The sequence below is a fragment of the Petaurus breviceps genome, unplaced genomic scaffold (genome assembly GCF_028583685.1).
Source record: "Petaurus breviceps papuanus isolate PSGF00001 unplaced genomic scaffold, PetGlider_PUasm1.0 90444, whole genome shotgun sequence".
NCBI classification, from domain to species: domain Eukaryota; kingdom Metazoa; phylum Chordata; class Mammalia; order Diprotodontia; family Petauridae; genus Petaurus; species Petaurus breviceps.
The window spans coordinates 636,956-661,989 of NW_027187256.1; the positions used below are offsets into that span (position 1 = coordinate 636,956).

A 25,034-nucleotide genomic window follows, 5' to 3' on the forward strand; every position below is an offset into this window, starting at 1 on the left:
GGGTTAAGTGACTTACCCAGGGTCAAACAGCTGCTAAGTTTGAGGTCAAATTTCAACTCTTGTCTTCTTGACTCCAGATCTTTGCCAACAAGCTGTTAGCTAATAGATCCCCATTACCTCTAGGATCAAATAAAACCTTATCTGATATTCAAAGTCCAGCATAATTTGCCTCCTACAGAAATTTCAAGCCTTATATACTATTCTCCATTACTTACTGTAGCAGCAAGCACCCCAAGTGTCCTCAGGGTTTGCAGCTACCACAGGTTCTTGGATCTGCTTTGTTAAAGGAAAGCAACTCAAAATGGGTTAACAAGCTTACTTTAATCAGTCAGACATATATCGTTTACCTTGTTCAGGAGAAAAGGTCAGCACCCTGAACCTCAAAGTATACAGGCATAATTATCAAGACAGAAACATCAAGTAGACAGATTTCCAAACTGTCCAACCATTACATCCATACCCAGTCAACATCTGGGTTTCCACATTCTGGGTTTTTCAAAGCCGGGGGACTCTCAACATCGGCTTCCCAGAATTCAGATCAAATCACAGAACACTTCTCAAAGTGAGTCCCAAAACAAAGCTACACATCAGGGCTTATATAGCCTTCTCCTGGCTCAGAGAATGTAACAACCTTATTGACCCACTGGCCAATCAAAAAGTATCTACTGAAAAACAAGCCTCCCTCCCCAGGCTTCTGGTGCACTTTAGCCTAGGGGCAGGGAAGATCTTTAAAATTTACATTCGCATTACACTTACTCACTTGTCAGGCCAAACTCACCTTTTTGCTTTTCTTCGCACAGGACTCTCCACGTTGCATCTCTCTGTGTCTTACTTAACCTGTTCTTATGCCTAGGAAGCATAACTTCCTCACCTCTGACTTTGAGAATCCTTAGTTTTATTAAAAGCTCAAATTCAGGGCCACCATCTACATGAAGCTATTCCTGGCCCCCCAAATTCTACCTCTGATAGGAGCTTTTATTGAGCAGAGTTTCATTTTTGTTTTTGAATTTTCCAAGCCTAGTACAATGTCGAGCATATTGTACTTGTTTAATGAATAATTGCCTATTGATTGATTTTAGTTGTGTTAGTGAGCTTGGGGTTTTACCCCATGACTCCCCCCCCCCACAAACTGCTGATAATAAATTTCTCCCTTGATTCAATGGATCTCAATTCAATTGAACTTAAGTTATTATAATTGCTGAATTGAAGTTCCCATTATACCTCAGGAGGCTCCATAACCCCACTTGAATCTTCACTATTTATTTCAGCCCCATAGCATATAATTTATGGAAGCATAGACTTATCATCCTTTGAGGAAACTAAACATCCAAAGTCATTTTTACCATAGCTCTTTTCCCGTCAAGAATTCCCTCAGAAGCCAGAAATCATTTGATACTATGACAATTACTCACATTTGAGAACAGTCAGAATTAGCTCTTCTGCCTCAGAGGACCATTTCTAAAGTTTTCCACTGAGCCTGAAGGAGAAAATCCTTTGAGATCTACCACCAGTTCCTCCACCTCCTATATGCTTATCTGTCTGTCTCCTCTCTCTTTGTTCTGCCCTTAAAGAGCTACAATTCATGCAGTTTCTCTGACGATGATACTCTGTAAAAGTCTGAGACCGTAGGCAATTCAGTTCAAGGACTAACAGTGTAGAGTGATCTAGAGTGGGATTCCAAGTAGAAGAGAAAAGAGTTCTATCCCAGGGGACCACAGATCTACCAGAGATAGGAGGTAAGTAAAGTAGGGACTGTGGAATGATATTACTGGCGCTATGGGTGGTGATTGAGAGTCCCAATGTCTAGCAGGACATCTAGGACAGCTATCTGATATGATATTCAAAGGCACCTTTTGGTCCCACACAGCTCTGATTTCTTTTTCAAAGAATGTTTTCTCAATCAGTCCCATCAAAGGAATAAAATCCAGAGTGTTGAGGTTTTCAGTGCAGAGGGAACACTAGCTGTTGAACCATTAATTGCAAAAATGGGGTCATCAAGGAAAGCTTAGAAGAATATAGTGATAGAGTCTTAGACTTGAAAGGCACTTTAGAGGTCATGTGGTCCATCTCCTATCTTGAACATGAATCTTAACCATTTGTCAGTCAAGAGGCCATGGGGGATCAGGATGGGTTCTAAGTATAAGCTGTACTTGAGGGACTCTGTGGCCCCTTGCCTCTCTTAAATTCTTTTATTTTGTTACTTATTGCTTACTGATTAGGAAAAAAAAATGCTTCAATGAAATGTAACCCAACTATAAAGGGTACTTTCTAAAAAGTTATATTTTTTGAAATGTATGAAGATCATAAAATATTCTTTTAGAAGTGCAAAAACAGAAATAATTTTGTTCAACTATCCTCTGAAAATGATATTATGAAACATCTTATTAATCAGAGGTGTTTGCCACTGTCTTGAAGAACATACTGTGCAGATGTGGAAAGGAAGGGCAATTCCCTATTGATTGCAAAAGTCTCTGCATGTTCCTGTTTGAAATAAGACATTGAATTGATTTAATCAAGACCCAAAGTACATCAAGTTTTCCCAAATCTGATCTACAGCTACTCAAAAGAGATCAACGTAGCAATCCATACTAGAAAACTTAAATGCACATAGAATGCTACATATATGTATATATATATATATATATATATATATTCTACTCAGCATTCAGTTGTATGGATAATCTGTTTATTTAATCTATCAATACATGTATCTTGGAGAGAATGAAGATGAAGAATGAGCTGAAGAGAGAAATAAATAATAAAAAGAAAGTGAAATAGATCACAGTTCGGAAACTGTACAGTGCTTTCAACAATCCTGAATTACTACCTGACACCAAAATGACAACTTTTTAAACTCAAATCAGTTGCAATCGACAAACTTGCATTAGATGGCCTAGAGATATTTGGCATGAAGAGGAGAAGGCTTGAGGCACAAGGTAGGAGGAAGGTGAAAACAAAAGCAGAACAGTCTCTACTCTGAAGGAGCTCTCATTCTATTTGAGGGATACAACACTTACACAGATAAGTACAAAGTATTGTATGCACCAAAAAATGTCAACAGGGATAGAGCACTAACAAATGGAGGAGAAAGAAAGGCTTCACAGAGGAGGTGGCACATTCCCTGTGCTTTGAAGGCAGAGTTTTTATGATGTCAAGGTGAGGAGGAAGGAATGCATTCAAGACATGGGGGACAACTTGTGTAAGGATAAAGTCATTGATGTAATGCTATGTATGGTGAATCTATGTAATGGACAGCCTTAAATTGCAGGCTGAAGATGTGTATTTCCTTCTGGAGATATCAGGGAACTAGGAAATTTTTGAGCAGGGGAGTGACATACTCAGATTTACCTTACAGGAAGATTTCTTTGGCAGTCATGTTGATGGCAGATCAAATAGGAGAAATAATTGAGGAAAAGAGTATAAATAGGAGATTATTACAATAGTCCAGGGGAGAGGCAAGTAGACCTAAACTAGGGTGGTGACTATATGAATATAGAGAAGGGAAATCTAGGAGGGACCTTGTAAAAGGAACATTTTCTGGTGATTTTGTATAAGTACAAGTAACCAATTACCAAAATCTTCCAAAAATTAGAATTTTAGGTCATTTAAAGGATTTGAAAAAATGCATGCTGGTTGTTAGTAGACTGGGGTATATTTTTGATACCCGTATAAACTGTCAAAGTAGCATGAAAGGTTTCATCAAAGAAATATTTTATTAGAAAAGGAGCAAGAGCAAGCAATAAAATATGGACAATCTTAGAGCTACAATTGTATTCATGAAATTTTCAAAGGCATTAAAAACGCAAGCCAAATGTTGAGTAGATTCTGTCTGTGGGATTTAGCTGGAGGACTTAGGCAATAAAGACCCATGCAAGACACTGTGCTAGGCACTGGGGATGCAAACACCAAAAAAAATGAAACAATCCCAACTCTTTAGGAGTTTAGATTCTTTGATTGGGGAAGGATCTCCTATCTATGTAGGCCCAAAACAATTGATGCAATCAAAAAATCTCTCTATTAGTCAATAGCATGGTGGTAGGCAAAAATAGTGTGCAAAAAAAGGCTCAGTGCTTTTAATTCTGAATAAATAAATATAGTTCCCCCAAGTGAAGAATGTGATCATTCCATTGTACTCATTTCACTTAAATTCAAATCAATAAGCATTTATTAAATACCTGTTGCATGCCAGACATTGTATTAGGTGCTGAGGACACAAAGACTAAAATGTAACAGTCCCTGACCTCAAAGAGCTTCAATTCTGCTGGGAAGAAACAACATAAATTTCAATGAAACCAACAAAGTAAATATAAATTTGTAGAAAATAATTTCATATGCTCATAGAACCATAGATTTAAAACTAGAAGAGACCTCTTTGGTCATTGTATCAACAATGCAGTATTCACAATGACTATGGTAACTATAAATATGCTGATATGGTTATTAATCACAAAATGTAACAGGCTTTCTACATTTTGGACATAGCTAGAACATTTATTAAAATAACAGAAAATTGAGTTCCAAAACCAGAAAGTCAAAGCCATCATAGTAGCCATGGAGTTGGCACACATAGTTAATGAAGTAAACACCCACATTCTCAAGCCTTCAATGCAGAACAGGCTATCTCAGGCAAAGATCCTCCTCTCCTCATTCACAGTAACTGCTCAGCCTCCACACAGCTCACTCCCAGCAGGTCTGGCCCCCTGCAGTTCCCATCCCTGGCAGTCCTCAGCAGGAGTCCTTAGCAGAAGTTCTGGCTGGCTCAAAAAAATAAAAAGAAGTTTGCCCTGCTGCCACCACTTCCAGTCACCAGGCTGGCTCTAGCCTGGCTCCTACTGGGCTTCAACTCCTTCCTGCCCCACCCCTTCCTGCTACATCAGCAAGTTCAAGGGGGCATGGAAGATCTTCAAATCCCATTACCATTACAGTTACCAGATCTAATTTATTCATTTTATATACATAGAGACTGAATTTGTAGGGTTGGGTAGCATAAGGTAGAGTAGTGAAGAGGTATAATATAGAATGTCAACCTTACCAAACAAGGTTCATTCCCTTTGTTTGCTAAGAAGTAGCCACCTACAGTAATAGAATATGCCATGCCTACCTAATTTCATTGGTTATAGTATAAGTCTCCCACCAGTCAAAAAACTCCTCAGAAGAAAGGACTTTGTCAACCTACTCACACTGGGACCTTCCTGGAGCTATGGGCCATTTCTCTCCTTACATAACAGGGAATCTGGGGTGAGTTCATTAATGATGTTCATTAATTAAATGTATATCTCCCTTGTCAAGGTAGGGGTTCCACAAGAGTGGAACATCTCTCCCATCACACCTAAATCTCCCTGAGTTTGGGGATATCCAGGATGTCCTTGAAAAGAGGTCCATATTTCCTCCTTCTTCTCTATCCCACTTCAATAGATAGAGCTAAACTTCAAACAATAGACCTAAAACACCAGCCTTCTATGTTTTCTATACACAGAGGTGATTACAATACAACTAATACTTACTATCCCATCCTAGCATGCTGATCTCCAACCATTCTGGTGCTACAACCTTCACATTGCTGGGCATCCCTGGCCTAGAGGCACAGCATTTATGGCTCTCTATTCCCTTCTCAACCATGTTTGTCATCATCCTCATGGGCAATGGTGGTATTCTTTTTCTGGTTGCAACAGAACCCACCCTTCAAACACCCATGTACTTTCTTCTGGCCATGCTGATGGTGTCTGACTTAGTATCCACCTTGGCTGTGCTTCCCAGACTCCTCTGCCTCTTCTGGTTTGGTGCCCATGACATTGGCATCAAAGGATGCCTCGTTCAGATGTTCTTCATCCATTGCTCATCTGTAGTGCGTTCAGCCCTCCTTGTGGCAATGGCCTTTGACCGCTATGTGGCAGTTTGTGAGCCACTCCGTTATAGTACCATCCTGAACCACACACTGGCAGGGCAGCTGGCACTGGCAGCCCTTGCCAAAGGAGTCATCCTCATCTTCCCCATGCCATTACTGCTCCAGAGGCTGACTTTCTGCAGGACAATCATTCCTCATACCTACTGTGATCACATGGCTGTTGTGAAGATGGCTTGTAGTCATACCAAGCCCAATCGTGTCTATGGATTGTTTGTCATCCTCCTAGTGATAGGGTTTGATCTCCTGCTTATTGGAGTCTCCTACGTACTGATCCTACAAGCTGTGTTGCGCCTCTCATCCCGAGATGCCATTCTAAAGGCACTCAATACCTGCTCAGCGCACTTCTTTGTAATCCTCATCACCTATGTACCTGCACTTTTTTCATCTGTTACCCACCGCATAGGACCCATCATCCCTCCTCATGCACACATCCTGCTTGCTAATCTATACTTACTCATGCCTTCATTGTTCAATCCCATTATCTATGGAATTAAGATGAAGGAGATTCGGTACAAAATGGCAAAATGTGTGTGCAGGAGGGATACTCTGGCCATCAACCCAGGACACAAAGATGGGACTGAATAACCAAAATGGATCTTTGACACTTAACCTGATGCCTTTGCCATACTACATTCAGGCTGGAAACAATCTTTTTTTTCTGCTTTTTGCAGGGAGGAAGGGCAATTGGGGTTAAGTGACTTGCCCAATGGAAACAAATCTTAACCAGCCACCCCTATACACATAAGTTTCTCCCATAAATGGAACTATACAGACTCCTAACATATAAATGTTATAATTGATTCATTATCTGAATTGACTTAATCTTTCTTGTGCTATCTTTGTAAAATAAGGTGAATTCTAACCAGTATCTCATCTAATTTGGGAGTAATGCACAGGGTCACACAACTAATAAGTGTCTGAGGCCGGATTTGAACTCATGAAGATAAATCTTCCTGATTCTAAGCCCAATGCTCTATCCACTGTACCACATAGCTGCCCATGGATGACTCTGAAAAACTTTATAAATAAATATATAAAAGAGGAGGTATTAAATATACCACTTATTGAACACCTTGTAATAAAAATAATAATCAACAAAAGGTGAGGAAAGTTTTCAAACTTAAATGAAACCTAAGTAATTTCATATTAAAGTATTGATATGTCAAAGATTAATCATAGAAACATTAGATAATTTCATTAAGGGAAGGGACAAAAATGAAATTGTGACAAAAACATTGTCAGTTAGGTGGTGCAGAAATTGGAGTATTTGGCTTGGAATCAAGAAGACCTGAGTTTAACTCTTATCTCAGTCACTTATTAGCTATGTGACCATGGATATGTTACTTAACCAATGTCTGCCTCAGTGTTTTCATCTACAAAATATGTATAATAATATCTATGTCATAGGATTATTGTGAAGATTAAATGAATTTACATGTATAAAGCACTTTGAAAACTTTAAAACAGTATATAAATGCTAGCTATAATTATTATAGTTATTATTAACATCTCAAAACTTTGGTACCTGGTCACAGTTGCATGATAAAAACATTAAAATCTCAATACATGTCAATAAATGCAGAAAAATAATTTTGCCAAACATAACACTTTCCTATGAAAATATTTTTAAAATAAAAGTATAAATGAATTATTCCTTAATAAGAAAAACAGCATCTATCTAAAATGATGTGGTATGATTATCTGTAATGGGAAAATAATGGAAACATTTCCAATATTATCAGAGGTAAAAGAAGGATGGCCATTGTCATTGCTATTATTGAATATTTTGGAATTTTAATTATAATAATGATAGGAAAAGGAAATTCAGAAAATAAGCAAAGTCTAAGAGATATAATTTTCTTCCTTTTTGGCATATAAGTAAACTATGATGATTTACTTAGAGAACCTTAGAATATCAATAAAATTAATTTTGATAATAACTATGTTAAGAAAGCAAGATTCAAATTTCAAAATCTCATTAAGCTTTTAAAAAATATTACCAACAGAATCCAGCAATAACTGACAAAAAATTCATTCAAAAATAACAACAGAATTTATAAAGCATTTGAGAGGCCAGCTAAAAACATACATATAGGAATTAGATATTTTTAAAGTTTGTTTGATCAGAACAGTGATTTTGTTGATCTAGAGAGGTCACAGGGAGCAACTTCCTTTCTAAATGTGGATCAACATAATTTCTTCAATATATATTCTTAGAAAGGTTCCTTGGGGCACAAAGAATTAAAAAAAATATATCCACAGTCACATGACCAGTATGTACCAGAAGCAGGACTCGAACCTACATCTTCCTGACTCTAAGGCCAGTAATCTACTACACCATGCTGCCTCTCATGCTGTCATTGAATACAACTTCAAAACATTTTTCACAAAAATAAAGTCTGGTCTGAATAATTAGAGATATAATGACTGACCATGGTCAATCTATATTATGTAAATACAATAAAATGACATAGAATATCTAAATTGAATAGAATATTTAAATTCTTATTCAGGGCTATCCAATAAAACTACTAATGGATTGATTTATAGAACAATAAAAAATAACATGATTCATATGGAAGAACAAAAGGTCAAGAATCACAAAGAAAATAATGGGAAAGAGGGGAAGAGGGAAAAAGGGATCCTAGAAGTACCAGATCTTAAACTCTAGAATGAAGCAATAATCATCAAAATTATTTGGTACCGGTTAAAGAATAGGAAAGTTAATCATTGTAACTGGTTAGACACAGAAGCAATTGACCATAGTAACATTACGTTCTGTAAACCTGAAGACAGCAACTACTGGAAGATGAACATGTCATTCAACAAAACTGTTTGGAAAAAAAAAACTGGAAAGAAGTTAATTTATAACAATTTCTAAATAGAAATTAGGTTTAGCCTAGCATTTCATATGACATACCATGATAAGCTCAAAAGGATTATACAACCCAGATATAAAAGAATACATCATAATATAGAGGAGCAAAGAAGTAGACATCTTGCATAAATAGATAGGGAAGACTTCTTAACCAAACAAAGGATAGAAAAGATTACAGGAGACAAATAAACAATATTGATTACACGTTTTATTTTTTGTGCACAAAGAAAATCAAGGCAGTTAGAACTAAAAAGTAAATAATTAACTAGGGAAAATATCATTTCATTGAATTTCTCTGATAAAGGTGTAATATACATGATACTTAGGGGGACTGATAAAAACATGTAAGAATAAGATCCATCCCCCCAAGGGACAAATGTCAAAGGATATAAACAATTCTCAAGGAAAGAAAGATGAGTTATCAATAAACCTATGAAAAAAAGTTCAGAATCACAAAGGATATGATAAAATTTAAACAATTTTTAGGATTTACCTCACAGTCATTGGGTTGTCAGTGACAAAAATCAGAAAATTACCACTGTTAGAACTATTTATTGTTCCAAGGTTCTTCTTGTCAAGTTCCCCATACTTTTAATTTCAGCAGCTAGCTTTTCCTTTGTAGTTCTGGTCAGGCCCAAAATAGTGGATCCTTTTGTTCCTTCCTCTTCTGAAGAATAAATTTACCAGAAGACAAGTTGAAAATTTTACCTTTGTTTTGCTTTTGCCAAAAGGAGAATATTATAGATGCCCAAAGAATTGAAGTATTGCATCTGCATTTTGTCATGATTCAATGCTAGATTTGTGGTCTGTTTCTCAAGCTCCTCATTTATTGCCTCTTTCTCTCCAGATGATCTGCAGTGTATTGCAATCATAAAGTCATTTCTATTCTTCATTTAATTTTTTCCATTTGAATGTTCTCCATTATGGGTTTACCCTCCAATTGCTGGATTTCTTCACATGAGTACATTGCTTAAATGTGTGATGCTGCTCCATTAGCCCTTTAGTCAATTGAATAAGTTATGTGCTTTTATATCTGTTTTTGTTATTAGTCCCATCCCACTGGGTTTTAGTGATAGCTATGTGGCAGGAAGGACTTCCCCGTATTAGGTTCTTTAGAGTCCCTTGCTTGTTATGTGCATAGGTATCTGAGACAATGAGTTTTACCACTGGAAGCAAGGTGGAGCAATGATAATCCAGTATTTAGAATTAAATTAGCAAGACCTGAGTTCAAATCCAGCTTCAGATACCTACTAGCTATGTGACCCTGAGCAAGTCATTTAACAACAGTCTGCCTCAGTTCCCTCTTCTGTAAAAAGAAGATAATAAAAGCATATATCTCTGAGGGCTGTTGTGATGATCATATGAGATCACATTTTAAAGCACTTTGTAAACCTTAAAATGTTTAGCTATCATTATTACTAATAAATATTTTTTTTCCTCTGAATTGTTTGCCCTATCTAGATACCTGCTACTTTCTGTGGCATCTGATTTAAAAGGCAAGAGTAGAAAGGATTAGAGAACAGATAGACTGGGAATGGACAAATTAGGCTATTGAAAGAATAGTACTATCCAGCATTCATTTAATGTTTTAAGGTTTGCAAAGTACTTTACAAATAATATCTCATTTGATCCTCACAACCAATCTGGGAGGTGGGTGCTATTGTTATCTTAGTTTTATAGAGAAGGAAACTGAGACAGAGACTAAGTGACTTGTCTAAGGTCACATAGCTAAGTGCCTGAGGCTAGATTTGAACTCAGGTCTTCTTGACTCCAGGTCTAATCTTTTAGACTATACCACCTAACTGCCTCAATAAGCTAGGTGAAAAAAGAATAACCAAACATGCTTGAAGTGGGAGGGGAGAGAAGGAGCTGGATGCAACTTATGTTCTAAAGGTAAATGTGAGAGGTTTCACAGCTGTTTAATGTGTGGAATAAGAGAAAGGAAAGAGTCAAAGCTGATCATGAGGCTATGAACCTGGAATACTAAAAGAATGGTAGTGATATTGGCTTGAACAAAGAAGTCTGAAGAGCAGTTCTTAACCTTTTGTGTGTGTGTAATAGACCTGCTGGCAGACTCCTCCAAATAGTTTTTAAATGAATAAAATAAATAGGATGACAAAGGGAGCAAATTATATTCAAACACTGTCTGTCTGTCTGTCTATCTATCTGTCTTTTTGTTTATCAATAGCTAAGTGACTCAGTGGGTAGAACATTGAATTTGGATCAGGAAGACAAGTTAAATCCAGTCCGTATGCTTACTTGTGTGCCCCTGATTGCCTCAGATCTGCAATCTACTTCAAAGACTTGTTGTAAGGATCAAATGTACTTTGCAAATATTAAACTGCTATTTAAAATTAAGTATCATATAAATGCAACTTCTTATTATTAAAACAAGTTTATTTACCTCTGGTTAAGGACAAAGGGTAGAGAGAGGCACATTTTAAAGGAAAATCAATCACAAAATCAAAGTTGGAAGTGATATCAGATACTATTAATCTCAATAAAGAGATCTCTTTCTTCCACAACATTCCTAATGTATGGACCTGCAGTCTTTTATTGAAATCTTCAAGTGGGAGGAATTAAATTTTGGGAAGCTATTCATTTTTAGATGAAGATAAAATAACTTTGGGGAAGTAGAGAGGGTTATATGTGTCATCAGGTGTTGGTTAAAGACATTGGTAACAGGTGCCCTTGGGACTAACCACACTGACTTCAACCCATCTGGCTCTTGGGTTTTAGTGGCAATCTACCTGGAATATTCTCAGATTTGTAATCAGAAACCACTAAAAATGTAAAACTCTCTTCATTTAGGTTGAACCCTCATTTCCCATGGCATCCTCTCTTCTCTCTCAAGCTCATACAATTTGACAATTCCCTCTTAACAGTCATGAGATTTGTTGACATAATAAATGGATGAATGAGTACATGAATGAAGAACAAATTTATCAAGCATTTACTATGTGAAAATAACTGTGTTAAGCTGTGAGGATTCAAATGGAAGCATAAGATATTCCCTGTCATCAAGGAACTCCTGTTCTAGGGTTGGAGACAATGTGTACAGGAATTTGCAGCTGCAAGTCAGATATCAAGGCCCTGTGGTCCACAGGGTAAAGCAGCAAAGCATAAGGTAATGTACCCTCTTTGACATTGTTCCCACAGATAAAACCATATCAGGCTCTGAAATTTAACTATCTGACAGTGGCAAGAGCTTTGATGGTAAGAATCTTCTTTTCTGGGTATTGAGTACTTGTGGCTGGTGAGGAGGCAAGGACTCTAGGCCCAGCACTCAATCCACTGTACCAACTAACTGTTGGAGCACTTAGCACAGTGCCTAGCATATAGTAGGTGCTTAATAAATGCTTATTTCCCTCCAGAAAGTTAGAATTTACAATGCACAGAATCCAGAACAAAAGTAAAGTGCTTTATATCTATTACATATGTATATAATAAAGACAGAAATGTGAACTGGTTAGGTGGAGGGCAATGATCTTGTCTGCTTTAATCAGATTTTGCTTCTGCTCAACTTTACTTGTGAGAAGTTCTTGGAAGAGAGCTGGACTTTGTCCAGCCTAAGCAGATTTAGAATGTTTTTGTTGTTGTTTGTTTATCTGTTTTTGGTAGAGTCTCTGAAATGGATTTGGGGAGGTTGCACAGGATCTTTACTGGGAGTGACTTAAAAAACAAACCATCAAACCATAAATCATTTCAGTGAGACAGCTGAACTAATATTTTATACCTTGGCTCTGCGCTGTGCAAACAATTCCCTTCATGTACATGTTTTCTAGCAAGAAAAGAGTATTAGTGATCATGTTTGATGTAGAAGCTCATCCTTTTTAAGTTGATACAGGCCTTCCCCTAAAATATTATAGTACTAAAGAATATGCCTGCATAACCCCAAAGTGACTGAATGTTTCAGAATTTTACTGATCATTCAGTAAATATTTATTAAATGTCTACTATGTGCCAGGCATTGTGCTTAGCACTGAAGATACAAAAAGAAGCAAAAACCAGTCCTGACCTCAAGGAGTTTATAGTCTAAAGGTGAGACTAAATGCAAACAAATATATACAAAGCAAGCTATAATCAAGTCAGGAATGATAATAAAACCAGTACTGTCATTGTTACTGAAAGGGGGGACTCAACCCTCACTGCTATGGCTCTACTTACCACATCTGTACTTTTCCAAACCAAAGTAATTCTCCTTAATCACCTATTGTCTCCTCCTGTTAGAATGAAAGTTCCTTGGGGGCCAGGATTTATATTTATTTTCCCAAAATTTAACAGAGTTCTTGGCATGTGGCAAAGCTTAATAAGTATTTTCATTTATCCATTCATTCCCACCAACCCAGAAGAATGTTAGCAGAGATGTTGTAAAAGTGAAATTGACAGGCAATCAGTATTGAAATATTTGGTTTAAAAATTGAACTTAAAACTTCATACTCTGTTTTAATCTCTTTTCATTTATAGTATATTGATTGTGCTAGTAACACATAAACCAATCAAATTTTATGACAGATGCAAAATGTTGTGTCCAACACTTCTAGATAGGTTTATAACCAAAGATCATTTTGTGAAACATTCTGCCTCGGTTTAGTCCATGAGCTATCTCCACAAATGCTAATCTCACAATTGCTTGTAATAATTTTTGTTGCTAGTACTCATACTTGAAGAGAACCAATGACATTATGATGTTGGCCCCAAGGTTCAGTGTGTTTGCCTATGGCTGATCAGTCTAATATAAGCTGAGAAAGCTCTACCCTGGGTTGGGCACAGGTAATGCTTTGAACATTTGGGATGTAGATGTTGCTAGATTTGTACATCTCACATTTCCTTTGTCTTACTGCAATTCTGCCTTTCTCATAGAACACAGTGCCTTCTTTGATGTGAGCAGACGCTGGGAGGTCCTTGTGCCAGTGTCTCCCATGTCACACAATTAATACTAAAGTTCTTCATTTGTCCAGCCTAAGCAGATTTAGAGTTTAAGTTTTTTTTTTTTAAAGAAATCGGGGTTAAGTAACTTGCTCAAGTTTACACGGCCAGTTATTTCTGGGTGTGGTGCTAAGTATCAGAGCCTGGATTTGATCCCAGGTCATCCCGACTCTGGGGCCCATGCCCTTACTCGCTAAGCCACCTGGCCACCCCTATAGAGTGTTTTTATTATTATTGTTTATTTGCTTTTGGCAGAGTCCCTGAAATGGATTTGGGGAGGTGGCACAGGATCCTCGTTGGGAGGGACTTAAAAACTATCAAATCATACAGCATTCAATGGGACAGCTGAACAGACACTTTACATTTCACCTTGGTTCTGCGCTATGCAAACAATTCCCTCCAGGGAATTTCCTTGTATTGCTTCTTCTGACCTCCTCCTGAGTGCTTGCCTTGTTCAAGCTCTTTGTTAAATAGTCTTTTAGGTAAACATATTTGGCAAGGCTAGTCCATTGGAGTTGTGCCTCTGAAGTAGAGTTCAAATGCTTGACAGTCCAGTTCCAGAGAGGTCTTCAGTGTCCAGTACTTAGAGTGCTTCTGACATACTTTTAATCGAAATACAGAATGAAAATTATTTATTTCTTCTACATATATACACCAAGGCAAATGCATAGATGTGGTCCCTGCCTTTAAGACTTAAAATCAAGCAGAAAAGATTCCACCTGTCTGTAAGTAAATAAACAACAAAGTAGACTTTTATAAGAGCTTTCAGGAACTATGGGCAAGTACTTCGTGTACTTTCTAGGAGAAGGGAAAGATTACTTGGGGCTAGGAGGAATAGTTTATTTTTACTTTTTGTTAAATTTGGTATTCAACTTACTGTTCTGCATGGAAAATCATAGATCCTCACACTTAAAAGAGATCTTAGCAATGATATAAGACCCTTTCCTTACTTAATGTATGAATTTCCTCTGTAATAGGCAGAAGCTTAATTACCACTCTCCTGGATAGTCCTTCAAATTCCTAAAATAACTAACACAGCCTCTAAGCGTTCAATTCTCTAAGCTCAACTGAAATCCTCATATTGACCAATCAGCTTTATACACATCCATTCCAAAGTCTGGTGCCCAAGAACTGAACACAAAAGTTTGTATGAGTTCTGACCAGAATACAGTGTGAGGGACAATCTGGGCTTCTTTTGATAGAGCCTTAGGTTATGCTAACTTCTGGGTTTTGTTTTTTTTTTTGGCTGCCTCATCATATGGTTCAGTCACACTGAGTTTGTGGTTCATCAAGACCAAACTGCTGGCTGACAGGAAATCCCTCCATCAAAGGTAGAATGTGACAATACCTGTCTGGAACACAATTTTCCCGTTTCCTCCCTGCCTCCCAAACCAAACCAAACCAAAACAAACAAACAAAAAAAATTCCTTGCCCTAAGTACCTTCTAATTTAATAGGGGAGACGAGTTCCTTACAGCCTGTACTTGGGTAGTAGACAGAGTCTTGACTGACCTTCAGTCCTTCACCCTCCTCTCCCCTCTGATTAGAGGGCTGGAGAGTACCTTCTTTTATAGAGGGCAGAAGCTGGACTTGGGCTCACTTTGCTCGGTCTATCCTTTAATGTCTGGTTTCAGATCCACCAAATATGATGCCCCTGAGTCGGGTACCCAGGTGTTCCCCTACCCCAGTGCTCCTCTCCCTTTTCTGCCTTCTTTTGTGTATTGTCTCCTCCCATTAGATTGTGAGCTTCTTTTATTATTTGTATCCCCAGAGTTTAGCAAAGTGCCTGGCATTTAGTGACTACTTAACAAATGCTTATTGGATTGGCTGGATTGAATGGATCAGTAACCACCATGAAGAGGCATCTAGATGGTTCAGTGGATAGAGTGCTTGGCCTCAACTCATCTTTGTGAGTTCAAATCCAGCCTCAGATACTTACTAGCTGTGTGACCCTGGGCAAGTCATTTAACCCTATTTGCTCAGTTCCTCAGCTATAAAATGAGCTGGAGAAGGAAATGGCAAACCACTCCAGTGTCTTTGCCAAGAAAATCCCAAATAGGGTGACAAAGAGTCAGACACAACTGAAATGACTAAACAATAACCATTGTGAACTCAATGACCTGAATAGGCTTCATCATAGGAACACCAATGGATTGTTCAATACAATTCAACAATTTTATATAATTATAATTCAATACACATACTTATTCTTATATGTATTGAATAATATTAATTACATACAGAACATTAGGTTGAGCAGTGTAGGATACACAAAGCTTAGATGAGATATGATTTTTGCCTTTTGAAACTTATAGATGATTAATTAATGGAGAGGAGTGGGTGAGGGAGGAAAACCCTGGGGGAGGTCGAATTTTAGTTGGGTTTTAAGGAATAGGTGGGAATACAACAGTCAAAAGAGGGGGAAGGAAAGAAAGAGAACATTCTAGGCATAGAATATCGGCAAAACCATGAAAGTAGTAAAATGTGGAACATACTTAGGGGACCAGAGTCCAGAATTTTGGAGGGAAATAATGTGAAATGAGGATAGAACAGAAAGCAGCTCATAGAATCAAACATTTAGAGTCATGAAGAGCATTAGAAGCCCTCAGGTCCAATCTAATTTTATAGGGAAACTGAACCATAGAGAAGGAGGTAACCTACCCAAGGTCACAGATACAGGAAGTTGCAAAGGTCATATCTTACCCCAAGCTCTCTGTCTCTGAATCCAGCACACTTTCTGCCCAGTTGTAAAGTCTTGAATACAAAGTGAAAGAAATTGAGCCACATTCTATAGATAATAGGAATTTGTTGAAGAATCTTGAGCAAAGAAAAGATATGATCCAATTTATGCATGAAGAAATATGTCAGGGAGCAGTGCTGAAGGTACTTTAATAATAATAACTAGAATTTATATAGTACTTTAAATCTAAGTGCCACACATAGATTATCTCATTTGAACCTCACAGTAGTCCTGGGTGGTAGGTGCTATTGTTTCCCCCATTTACAGATGAAAAAACCATCTTAGAAAGAGGTTAAGTGAATTGTCCAGGACCCCACAGCTAATAAGAGTTCAAGGTAGGATTCAAACTTAGAGTCCTTCTGACTCTAAGAACAGCATCCTACCTACTGCACCACTTAGCTGTTTGCTTTAGGAGAAGACAATCGGTTAGGAAGCATTTTCCAAAGTCCAGATGGGTAGTACCAATGGAAACAGGAAGGAGAAGACATATTTAAGGAATTTTTATTGGTTGTCTCTCATTCTTGGCATTTTAATTTTTATTGGTTGTCTATAGATACTATATGAATGTGAGCACTTCACAGAAATTTGGCAAGAATTAGTAAGGGTGAAGAAGGAAGAATTCAAAGAAGGAAGGAGAAGGCAAAGACTTCCATAATGTAAACAAAGAAACAATTAAATATGAGTAAACTCAGATTAACAATAATGACCAAGTTTGGACCTGGAGTACAGATGGGGGATCTTCCCCCCCCCATCTTTGCCCTTTTTTTGAGTATATATACAGTAGTAGAATCACTGTAATAAAAAGGTATGAATATTTTAGTAACTTAAAAAATTCAAATTGTCTTACAGAATAACTGTGACAATTCAGAGATCTCACAATGTATTAATGTGCCTGTCTTCTATAGTTCCTCCTCAATTTACTATTTCTATCTTTATAAATATTTGGAAATTTGATAGATAAAAGACAAAACTTGAGAACTGTTGTAATTTGAATATTATCAATTGTTAATATTATCAATATCAATCAATATTATTCATATAGGTAATAGTTTCTTCTTTTGAAAAAGTGTTTGTTGAACCCAGTTATCTTGACTCAAAGCCTAATGTTAGATATTAAGACATGATCTCTAAATTTGCTTACTTATTTTTCTTTTCATTTTTCTTCAAAAATATTCTTTGTTATGAGATGGCCCTTTGGGACTGGGGAGTGGAGGCATACAGTGGAAACTTTAGGTGATTAAAAAACAAAAGTATCAATAAAATTTCATTTTTTAAAAAAGATGATTTCATCATTGTCCCTCCTCTAATGTGGATTGAACTTTTCCATTACTGTGTGATTCTCTTTCAAGTTATTACATAAATCCTCCAGAGAAAATCCACTGAGCTATGGAGGCACTCTTTCTTTCTTTGTTTTTTAAATACCTGAGAGATATTTGTTAAAGTTCTTGCGATGCCCACCTATTTTATTTCATTCTTGATAGATGACTGGTATATCTTGTTTTTTTACTCATGATTTTCCTTGATGATATCTTAACACCATGTCTTCCAAATCTAAAACTGAATGCTCCTTAGGGAGCAGACTGATCTCTGTGTCTACCTCTCTAGTAACAGTAAGCAGACAATAGGACCTGGTGATGAGCACATCACAAGTTGACATGGAGATACAGTCCTGCTATCTCACATTATTCCCCAGTAACCAAATGTCAAAGGAAACTTCCTTTGCCTGGCATTCTTTCCCTGCTCTCAATTCATAACCTCCCAGTCATCGGACAGGTTTCTGATCAGGGGCTATGGTGATGGGCTCCTTCTTCCAGGAACAATATTTGGTCACTTTTTCCCGAAACTCCTTAGTCTTCACTCCGTAAATTATGGGGTTGAGCATGGGAGGCACGAGAAAATAAAGGTTGCCAAGAATGATGTGAATATGAGGTGGGATGTCCCGACCAAACCGGTGGGCAAGGAAGGAGAAAAGTGGAGGTGTGTAAGATGTGAGCATCACACAGATGTGTGTGGTGCAGGTGTTGACTGCCTTGTGGTGAGCTTCCTTGGAGGAGAGTCGCATCACTGCCCGGATGATGAACACATAGGATGAGCCAATGGCAGAGAGGTCCAGACCAATAACTATCAAGGCAACCACCAGGCCATACATACGGTTGACAGTGGTGTCTGCACACACCATTTTCACCACAGCCATGTGTTCACAATAGGTGGTGGGGATTACTTGGCTTGTACAAAATGGCATTTGCTGGAGGAGGACAGGCATGGGGAGGATAAAAATGATGGCTCTCATTAAACTGACCAACCCAATGAGACCTATGCGGCCATTGGAGAGGATGGTGGCATAGCGCAGTGGCTCACAGATTGCCACGTAACGATCAAAAGCCATGGTCATCAACACAGCTGACTGCATGACCGAGATGGAGTGGATGAAGAACAGCTGGGTCAAACAGCCCTCAAAGCTGATCTCTCTTTGACCAAACCAGAAAATGCACAGTGCTTTGGGAATGGTGGTAGTAGACATGCCCAGGTCAGTGAGGGCCAGCATGCAAAGGAGCAAGAACATGGGTTTGTGTAGCGTGCGCTCTGTGGTGATGATGAAGAGGATAGTGCAATTACCCAGGACAGTGATGAAATACATGGAAGAGAATGGTATTGATATCCACATGTGGGTATCCTCCAATCCAGGAATGCCTTTTAGGATGAAGAAGGAAGGCCTCACATGGGTAAAGTTGAAGGTAGTCATGATAGGGCACTGGTTAGGTCATTGAAGTGGATGACAAAGAAAAAGTATGTTTTTTTTCTATAAAAACAAAGAAAAACAAATGAAAAGTCACAGTGGTGAAAAACAAAAGGTCACAGGATGATAAATTTAAAACTGGAAAGGACCAATCCTCTCAGTATATAGAAAAAAGAAACTGAGACCCAGACTTGCCTAATGTCACACAGATAACAAATGGAAGATCCGGGAGTCCTTGAATTATACAGTAGTATTACATTATAACATAGTTTATCATACTAGAGATTCAGACACTCCACAGTTCATATCACTGCAAACATAACAATCACACACAATAAAAGCCAGGTAAGGCAATTAATTCAGATAATAAAATTATCTAAATATATGGCCTTATAAGGGGGTTTATTGAATGTCTAACATAAGGGAATGATGAAGGAAAATGTATTCACTTTTTCAGATAGTGATGAAAGCAAATAATGAATACTTCTAAAAGGGTAAATCCTTTATTTACTGTGTTCAGGATATCTTGCTGTTCCTGCAGCTGAAGCCTGAATCAAGTACAATTTCAAATGTAACCTTCTTCAGGAAGCCCTAATCAGTAATAGTCTTCCCTTCAGATCTAACATAGTATTTTGTTTATACTTATTTTATCTACTTAAGTATTATTTAGCAAATTTTGCCAAATCTTGACATTTCTTCCTCCACATTTCTTGCTTCTGATCCCTTCTCTCCATCCATGAAGATTCCACCTTAGTTCAGACCCTCATCATTCCTTACTTAGATTTTTGCAACAGGCCCATAATTGGTCTCCCTACTTCAAAGTCTCTCCCCACTACAATCCATACTGCAACTGACTGACAAAAGTTTTCCTTAAGTGCAAATCTCACCATGTTACCTTACCACCCAACTCAACCAACTGCAATGACTTTCTGTTGCCTCTAGGATAAAATATTAGCTACTTTTAGCTTTTAAAGTTCTATACAACTTGGTCACAATCCATTTTTTCCAGGGGTCACTGGATATTGTTCTCCCTTTTACATCTATGATCCAGTCAAATTGATCTTCTCTCTGTTTTTCACACATAGCATTATATCTCCCAACTTTGTGTCCTTGTACTGGTAATTTTACACACCTAAAACTCATTCCCTCATTACTTCCAACTCCTTTAGTTCCTCTTGTCCTTCAAGACATATCAAGCACTATCTTCTGTGTGAAATCTTTCTTGATCCTTCCAGCTGCTAGTGTCTTCCTTCCCAAACTACCCTGGATTTAGGTACTTTGTGTATATTTGACTTTATTCATCTCATATTTATGCTGTATTTTTTTCTTTTTGTAGTTGTCTCCCCCATTAGAATGTAAGTTCTTTTTGAGTAGAACTTATTTCATTCTTTTTCTTTGTATTTCCAGTATTTAGCATGGTACCTGAAACTGTATAAAGACTTAGTCAAAACTTGTAGGTTGATTGATTGTTTATATTTCCTTCAGAGTTGGAGACTTATTTAATTGATTTGGGGAATTTCAGAGGAGGAAACTCCTTCTACAAAAGTAGGTTGGTGCCTTCTCTTTGATTTATAGTCATAGAGAGTTAGCCTAGAGTACTGAGATCAGGTGATTTGCCTGGGGCCACAGAGCAGGTATGTGTTGATAAAACCTGAACCCAGGTCTTCCTCTATATCCTACATTATTATATCTACCATATTGCAGTAGGTATTATCACTGGATGTCTAGCCAGGGAAACCTGAGTTCAAATCTAGCCCCAGATAACTTATTAACTATGTGATCCCGGGCAAGCCTCAGATTCCTCATCCATAGCATGAGGATATAATAGCTATAAAAAGTCTAATATTCTATCCATACCACAATCTCTCAGGATGGTTGTGAGCCCTAGATTTATGATCACATAAAATCTAAGAAATATGTGATCTAGATTACTGAGAACCAAAGAAGGAAAAAACCCAAACTGTCTACCCAGAAAACAATAATGTAAATACAGTGAGACAATGCACAGGAAATGCTGTGGATCTCTTGATTCCACCAAGGTCTCCAATCTACATTCAGAAAAGAATCCATGTTACCCAAGATTTATTGATTCTTTTCCTCCAATGTCACACCTCCCCCAATACCCCAAACTTGGAGAAACTTAAAGAGGGTCTAAGAATGAATAAAAATGAATAATAAAAGTATTTCTTAAATGCTTCCTACATGCAGAACATTGAGAATACAAATGTTATTGTAGTATTCTATGTTCTGATTTAATGGTTAGAGATCAATATATTTAAAGTTTGAGTCAAGGCAATGTCAACATACCTTAATCATCTACTACATACAAAGCCTGGTCCTCATCCTTGTGGTGATTACAATATATTAGGGGATATGGCACCTCTAAAAGTCACTGTAATGTGCAATGCTTCTTGAACCACTTAGCCATTAAACTCAGAGTTAGAGCCCTTAGAAGTTGCCTGATCTAAACCATACCTTCACAGGAATGCCCCCTATAATGATTCTGACAAAAGGCTATCCCAGCTTTACTTGAAGATTTCCAGAAATGAAAAATACAACTACTTGAGGCAGACTGTTCTACTTTTAGAAGAATCTAATTCTTAGGAAGATTTTTCCTAAATTGAGCTAAAATCTGCCTCCCTGTAACTGATGGCTCTTTCTTCTTTTGGGGCCACAAAATAAAGTCTAATCTCTCTTCCACATGACAGCCATTCAAAAACTATTATGAAACTCCCCTCCTCCACCCTGCCCCAAGTCTTCAATACTCCAGGTTATACAATCTGAGGTCCTTCATTAAATCCTAATCATACATGAACTTGATGCTGTATATTAACGACCTCTTTAAAATGTGGCTTTGAGAAGTAAACACAGCATTGCATACATGGTATAACCAGAAAAGAAGGCAGAAAGACTTTTGCCTCCCTGGAAGATCGCATTATTTTTTTGGTGGGTGTTTTTTTTTTTTACACTATTTGTTCATATCGGGCTTGCACCCACTAAAAGATCACTGGAGTTAGCTTCAGAAGCCCCAAGATTCAAGTACCAGATGTGCTACTTAGTGTTTATGTGATCTTGGGCAAGTCATTTAACTTCTCTGGGTCTCAGTTTCCTCATCTGTAAAATTAGGAGGTTGAAGGGACGGCCAGGTGGCTCAGCAAGTAAGAGCACCAGCCCCAGTGTCGGGATAACCTGGGGATCAAATCTGGGCTCAGATACTTAGCACCACACCCAGAAATAACTGGCTGTGTAACCTTGAGCAAGTTACTTAACCCCAATTGCTTAAAAAAAAAAAGAGGTTGAATTGGATGACTCCTCACATCCCCAACTCATTTTCATGTGAACTGATATTTAGCCATATCTCCCCCAAGTTGTACTTTTTGTAGTAGGGTTAAAAAATACCCTCCAATATGAGACTTTATATTTAGCCCCATTAAATTCATTTTTGTTCAGGCTGGACCATTACATATCCTGTATTATATGTATACATATCCTTGAGAATTTTGATCCTGTTGTCCAACATATTCACTATCTTCCTCAGCTATATACATCTAGTAATTTGATAAACATGCTCTCTATGCCTTCATTCAATTCATTGAGAAAAATATAGAATGGCTCAAGGTAAGTTACAGTTTTCTGGGAGTCCCCACTAGACACTTTCCTCCACATTGAAACTGATAGAATAATGTCTGTTTATTAGGTCCAGTCATTCAACCTATCCAGAATCTACTTAATTATACTATTACCCCAATAACTTTCTATCTTGTTTGACCAAAAAGTCTTAGGAAACTGTCAAATGTTTAAAAAAAAATCCAAGTATACTATGTCTAGGATATAAATAGCTTCTGCATGATTTCAGTTTTGCAAGGTGCTTTATATATATCATTTGACCTTCAACAGTTATTGCATGGATTTTAAATATGAGGGAACTGAGGCTCAGAGAGATTAAGAGGTTCACCCACATCTACCTATTTAGTCACTCACCTGGTTTGGAACCCAGTTCTTTCTGACTCCAAGTCTAGTATCTATATAATCAAGCTATCTTCATAACCACACCATGTCAAACAGCAACCTCTTCAGACTGACTTATAAAGAAAGGGACCCCATATTGCACATTATATGTTAAATATCAATATAGTTATAATAATATAATTTATAAATTAAATTTCAATCATATTTACATAGTTATTAAATTATAGTTTACATTAAATATATTTATATTGTTATAATATATTAATATTAAATATAATATATATTTTAAAGGGGAAAGAGGAAGACAGTTGGGAACACATTTGAAGGGAAAATAAAAATGGAATAGTGACTCTGGCAGAGATACAGGCTCAGAAATTACCAGAAAGAGAAAAGTTAAAACAGAGTTCCTTAAACTAGAAGATGCAGCATGGGGAGGGAGAGGGAGAGGCTCCCTAAGTGGACAGAGATATTGAAAAGGAATCTGGAAAAAGTAAAAGTATAAGGTCAAGAAAAGTACCACTCCTTGTTGAGAGGAGTTAATCATGAGCTGTGGATTTGGGAAGAAGGAAGTTTCTTTCTAAGGTCTCCCTTAGCCCTCTCTATCCAAGCTACTGAGCAATGACTTGGAGTAAATTTGAGAAGGAAATATTCAGAGAGGAGGGAAACCTTGGGGTGAAAAGATTTGGGGAAGTGGAAATAGCAAGGAAATGGAAAAGTTTGAGTTCCTCTAGGCTAAGGAAATGAGATACTGGAACCCAGAGAATAGACTGGGGAAGAATACAGTATGAGTGTCAGCTCCACACACCTAGCATGTGAGGTACCACTCCAAAGAAATAAGTACCTGGGTTTTGTGGAGGTTACTTCATGGAGTCACCTAAGCAGGGGGAGAGATGGCCAGCACCCTATTTTTGGGAGAAGGGGAGCTGGAGGAGGGTAGCAACTGGTGTTTTCGCCCCCAGCACTTACTTCAAGTTGATGGTCACAAAGCATAAACTGAGTTTCAGCACCACCCACTGGGTCCCTGGATGTAGGAGTGCATAGGTGTGCATGTGTTCATGTCTCAGCATGAGTCTGAAATAGCACAAACACTCCACAAGGACTCACCCATTCCACAGATGCACCTGGACATTCAGTCAGATCCAGTAAATAACCTCAAGTAGGTGTCCCTTGGGAAGTCAGAATTAGCTCATCCCCAGGGAGTCAGAAATAGAGGCTGAAAATAGTAGCTGAAGGTCAGCCCAGGATGGGCTAAGGATTCCTCAGGGAATTATCCACCCCAGATTACTAGATCCGTTCCCAGCAGAGTTGCTGGTACTCCAATTTCTCCCCATGGATGAGATAGCACAAAGGGAGGGAACAAGGCTACGGTAGGTAGGTGAGGAGGGGTCAAGTAGACATTCATGTATGTTCTTAATCTTTCCCCTACTCCTACCTTCAAGACCTGAAACCCAAAGTTGCCAACTGAGGCACTGGAGAATCCTATAATCAGAGATATTGCTCATCCCTCTGCCCAGGGTAGCACTCCCTAACCAGAAGCCCTTTCTGCTTGAATACAAGTAACTGAGCTCACTCACTACCTAACAATGCATTGTTAGGCAGCTGTTTTTGTCAGTATTAAGTTTTTACATTGAGCCCAAATCTACCTGCCATTATTCGGTTTCAGAATGAAGGGATCCTTGTGCTTCTAAAAGGGGTCATCTTTATTTCCTCTTAGAATATAGAATCTATTTCTCTAGTTTCTTCAAGTCTGCTACCAAAAGCAGAGCAAAGCAAAGGAAACCAAACAAACAAAAAAACACTAAAATTTGGATGAAATTAGCAATATCATGATCTTGGACACAGAGCCTGTGTCTAGCCCTTTTGGGGGTATAAAGCAA

The 25,034-nt window shown here is 37.8% G+C and overlaps 2 protein-coding genes across 2 annotated transcripts; one reads left to right on the forward strand and one right to left on the reverse strand.

Moving 5' to 3' along the window:
• The first annotated feature begins 5,518 nt into the window (after positions 1 to 5,518).
• LOC138177754 (olfactory receptor 52P1-like) lies at positions 5,519 to 6,490 on the forward strand. Its single transcript, XM_069108963.1, has one exon. The coding sequence runs from the start codon at positions 5,519 to 5,521 to the stop codon at positions 6,488 to 6,490; it is 972 nt and encodes a 323-aa protein (XP_068965064.1).
• An 11,004-nt stretch (positions 6,491 to 17,494) lies between these two features.
• Positions 17,495 to 19,669, reverse strand: LOC138177592 (olfactory receptor 52P1-like). The gene has a single exon (XM_069108806.1). It carries the CDS (start codon positions 19,192 to 19,194, stop codon positions 18,214 to 18,216), a length of 981 nt encoding a protein of 326 aa, XP_068964907.1. The 5' UTR covers positions 19,195 to 19,669; the 3' UTR covers positions 17,495 to 18,213.
• Positions 19,670 to 25,034: the final 5,365 nt, after the last annotated feature.

Excerpts from the sequence above, each read along its gene's own strand:
- LOC138177754 (XM_069108963.1), top strand. The coding sequence starts at position 5,519 with ATGCTGATCTCCAACCATTCTGGTGCTACAACCTTCACATTGCTGGGC.
- LOC138177592 (XM_069108806.1), bottom strand. The coding sequence starts at position 19,194 with ATGACTACCTTCAACTTTACCCATGTGAGGCCTTCCTTCTTCATCCTA.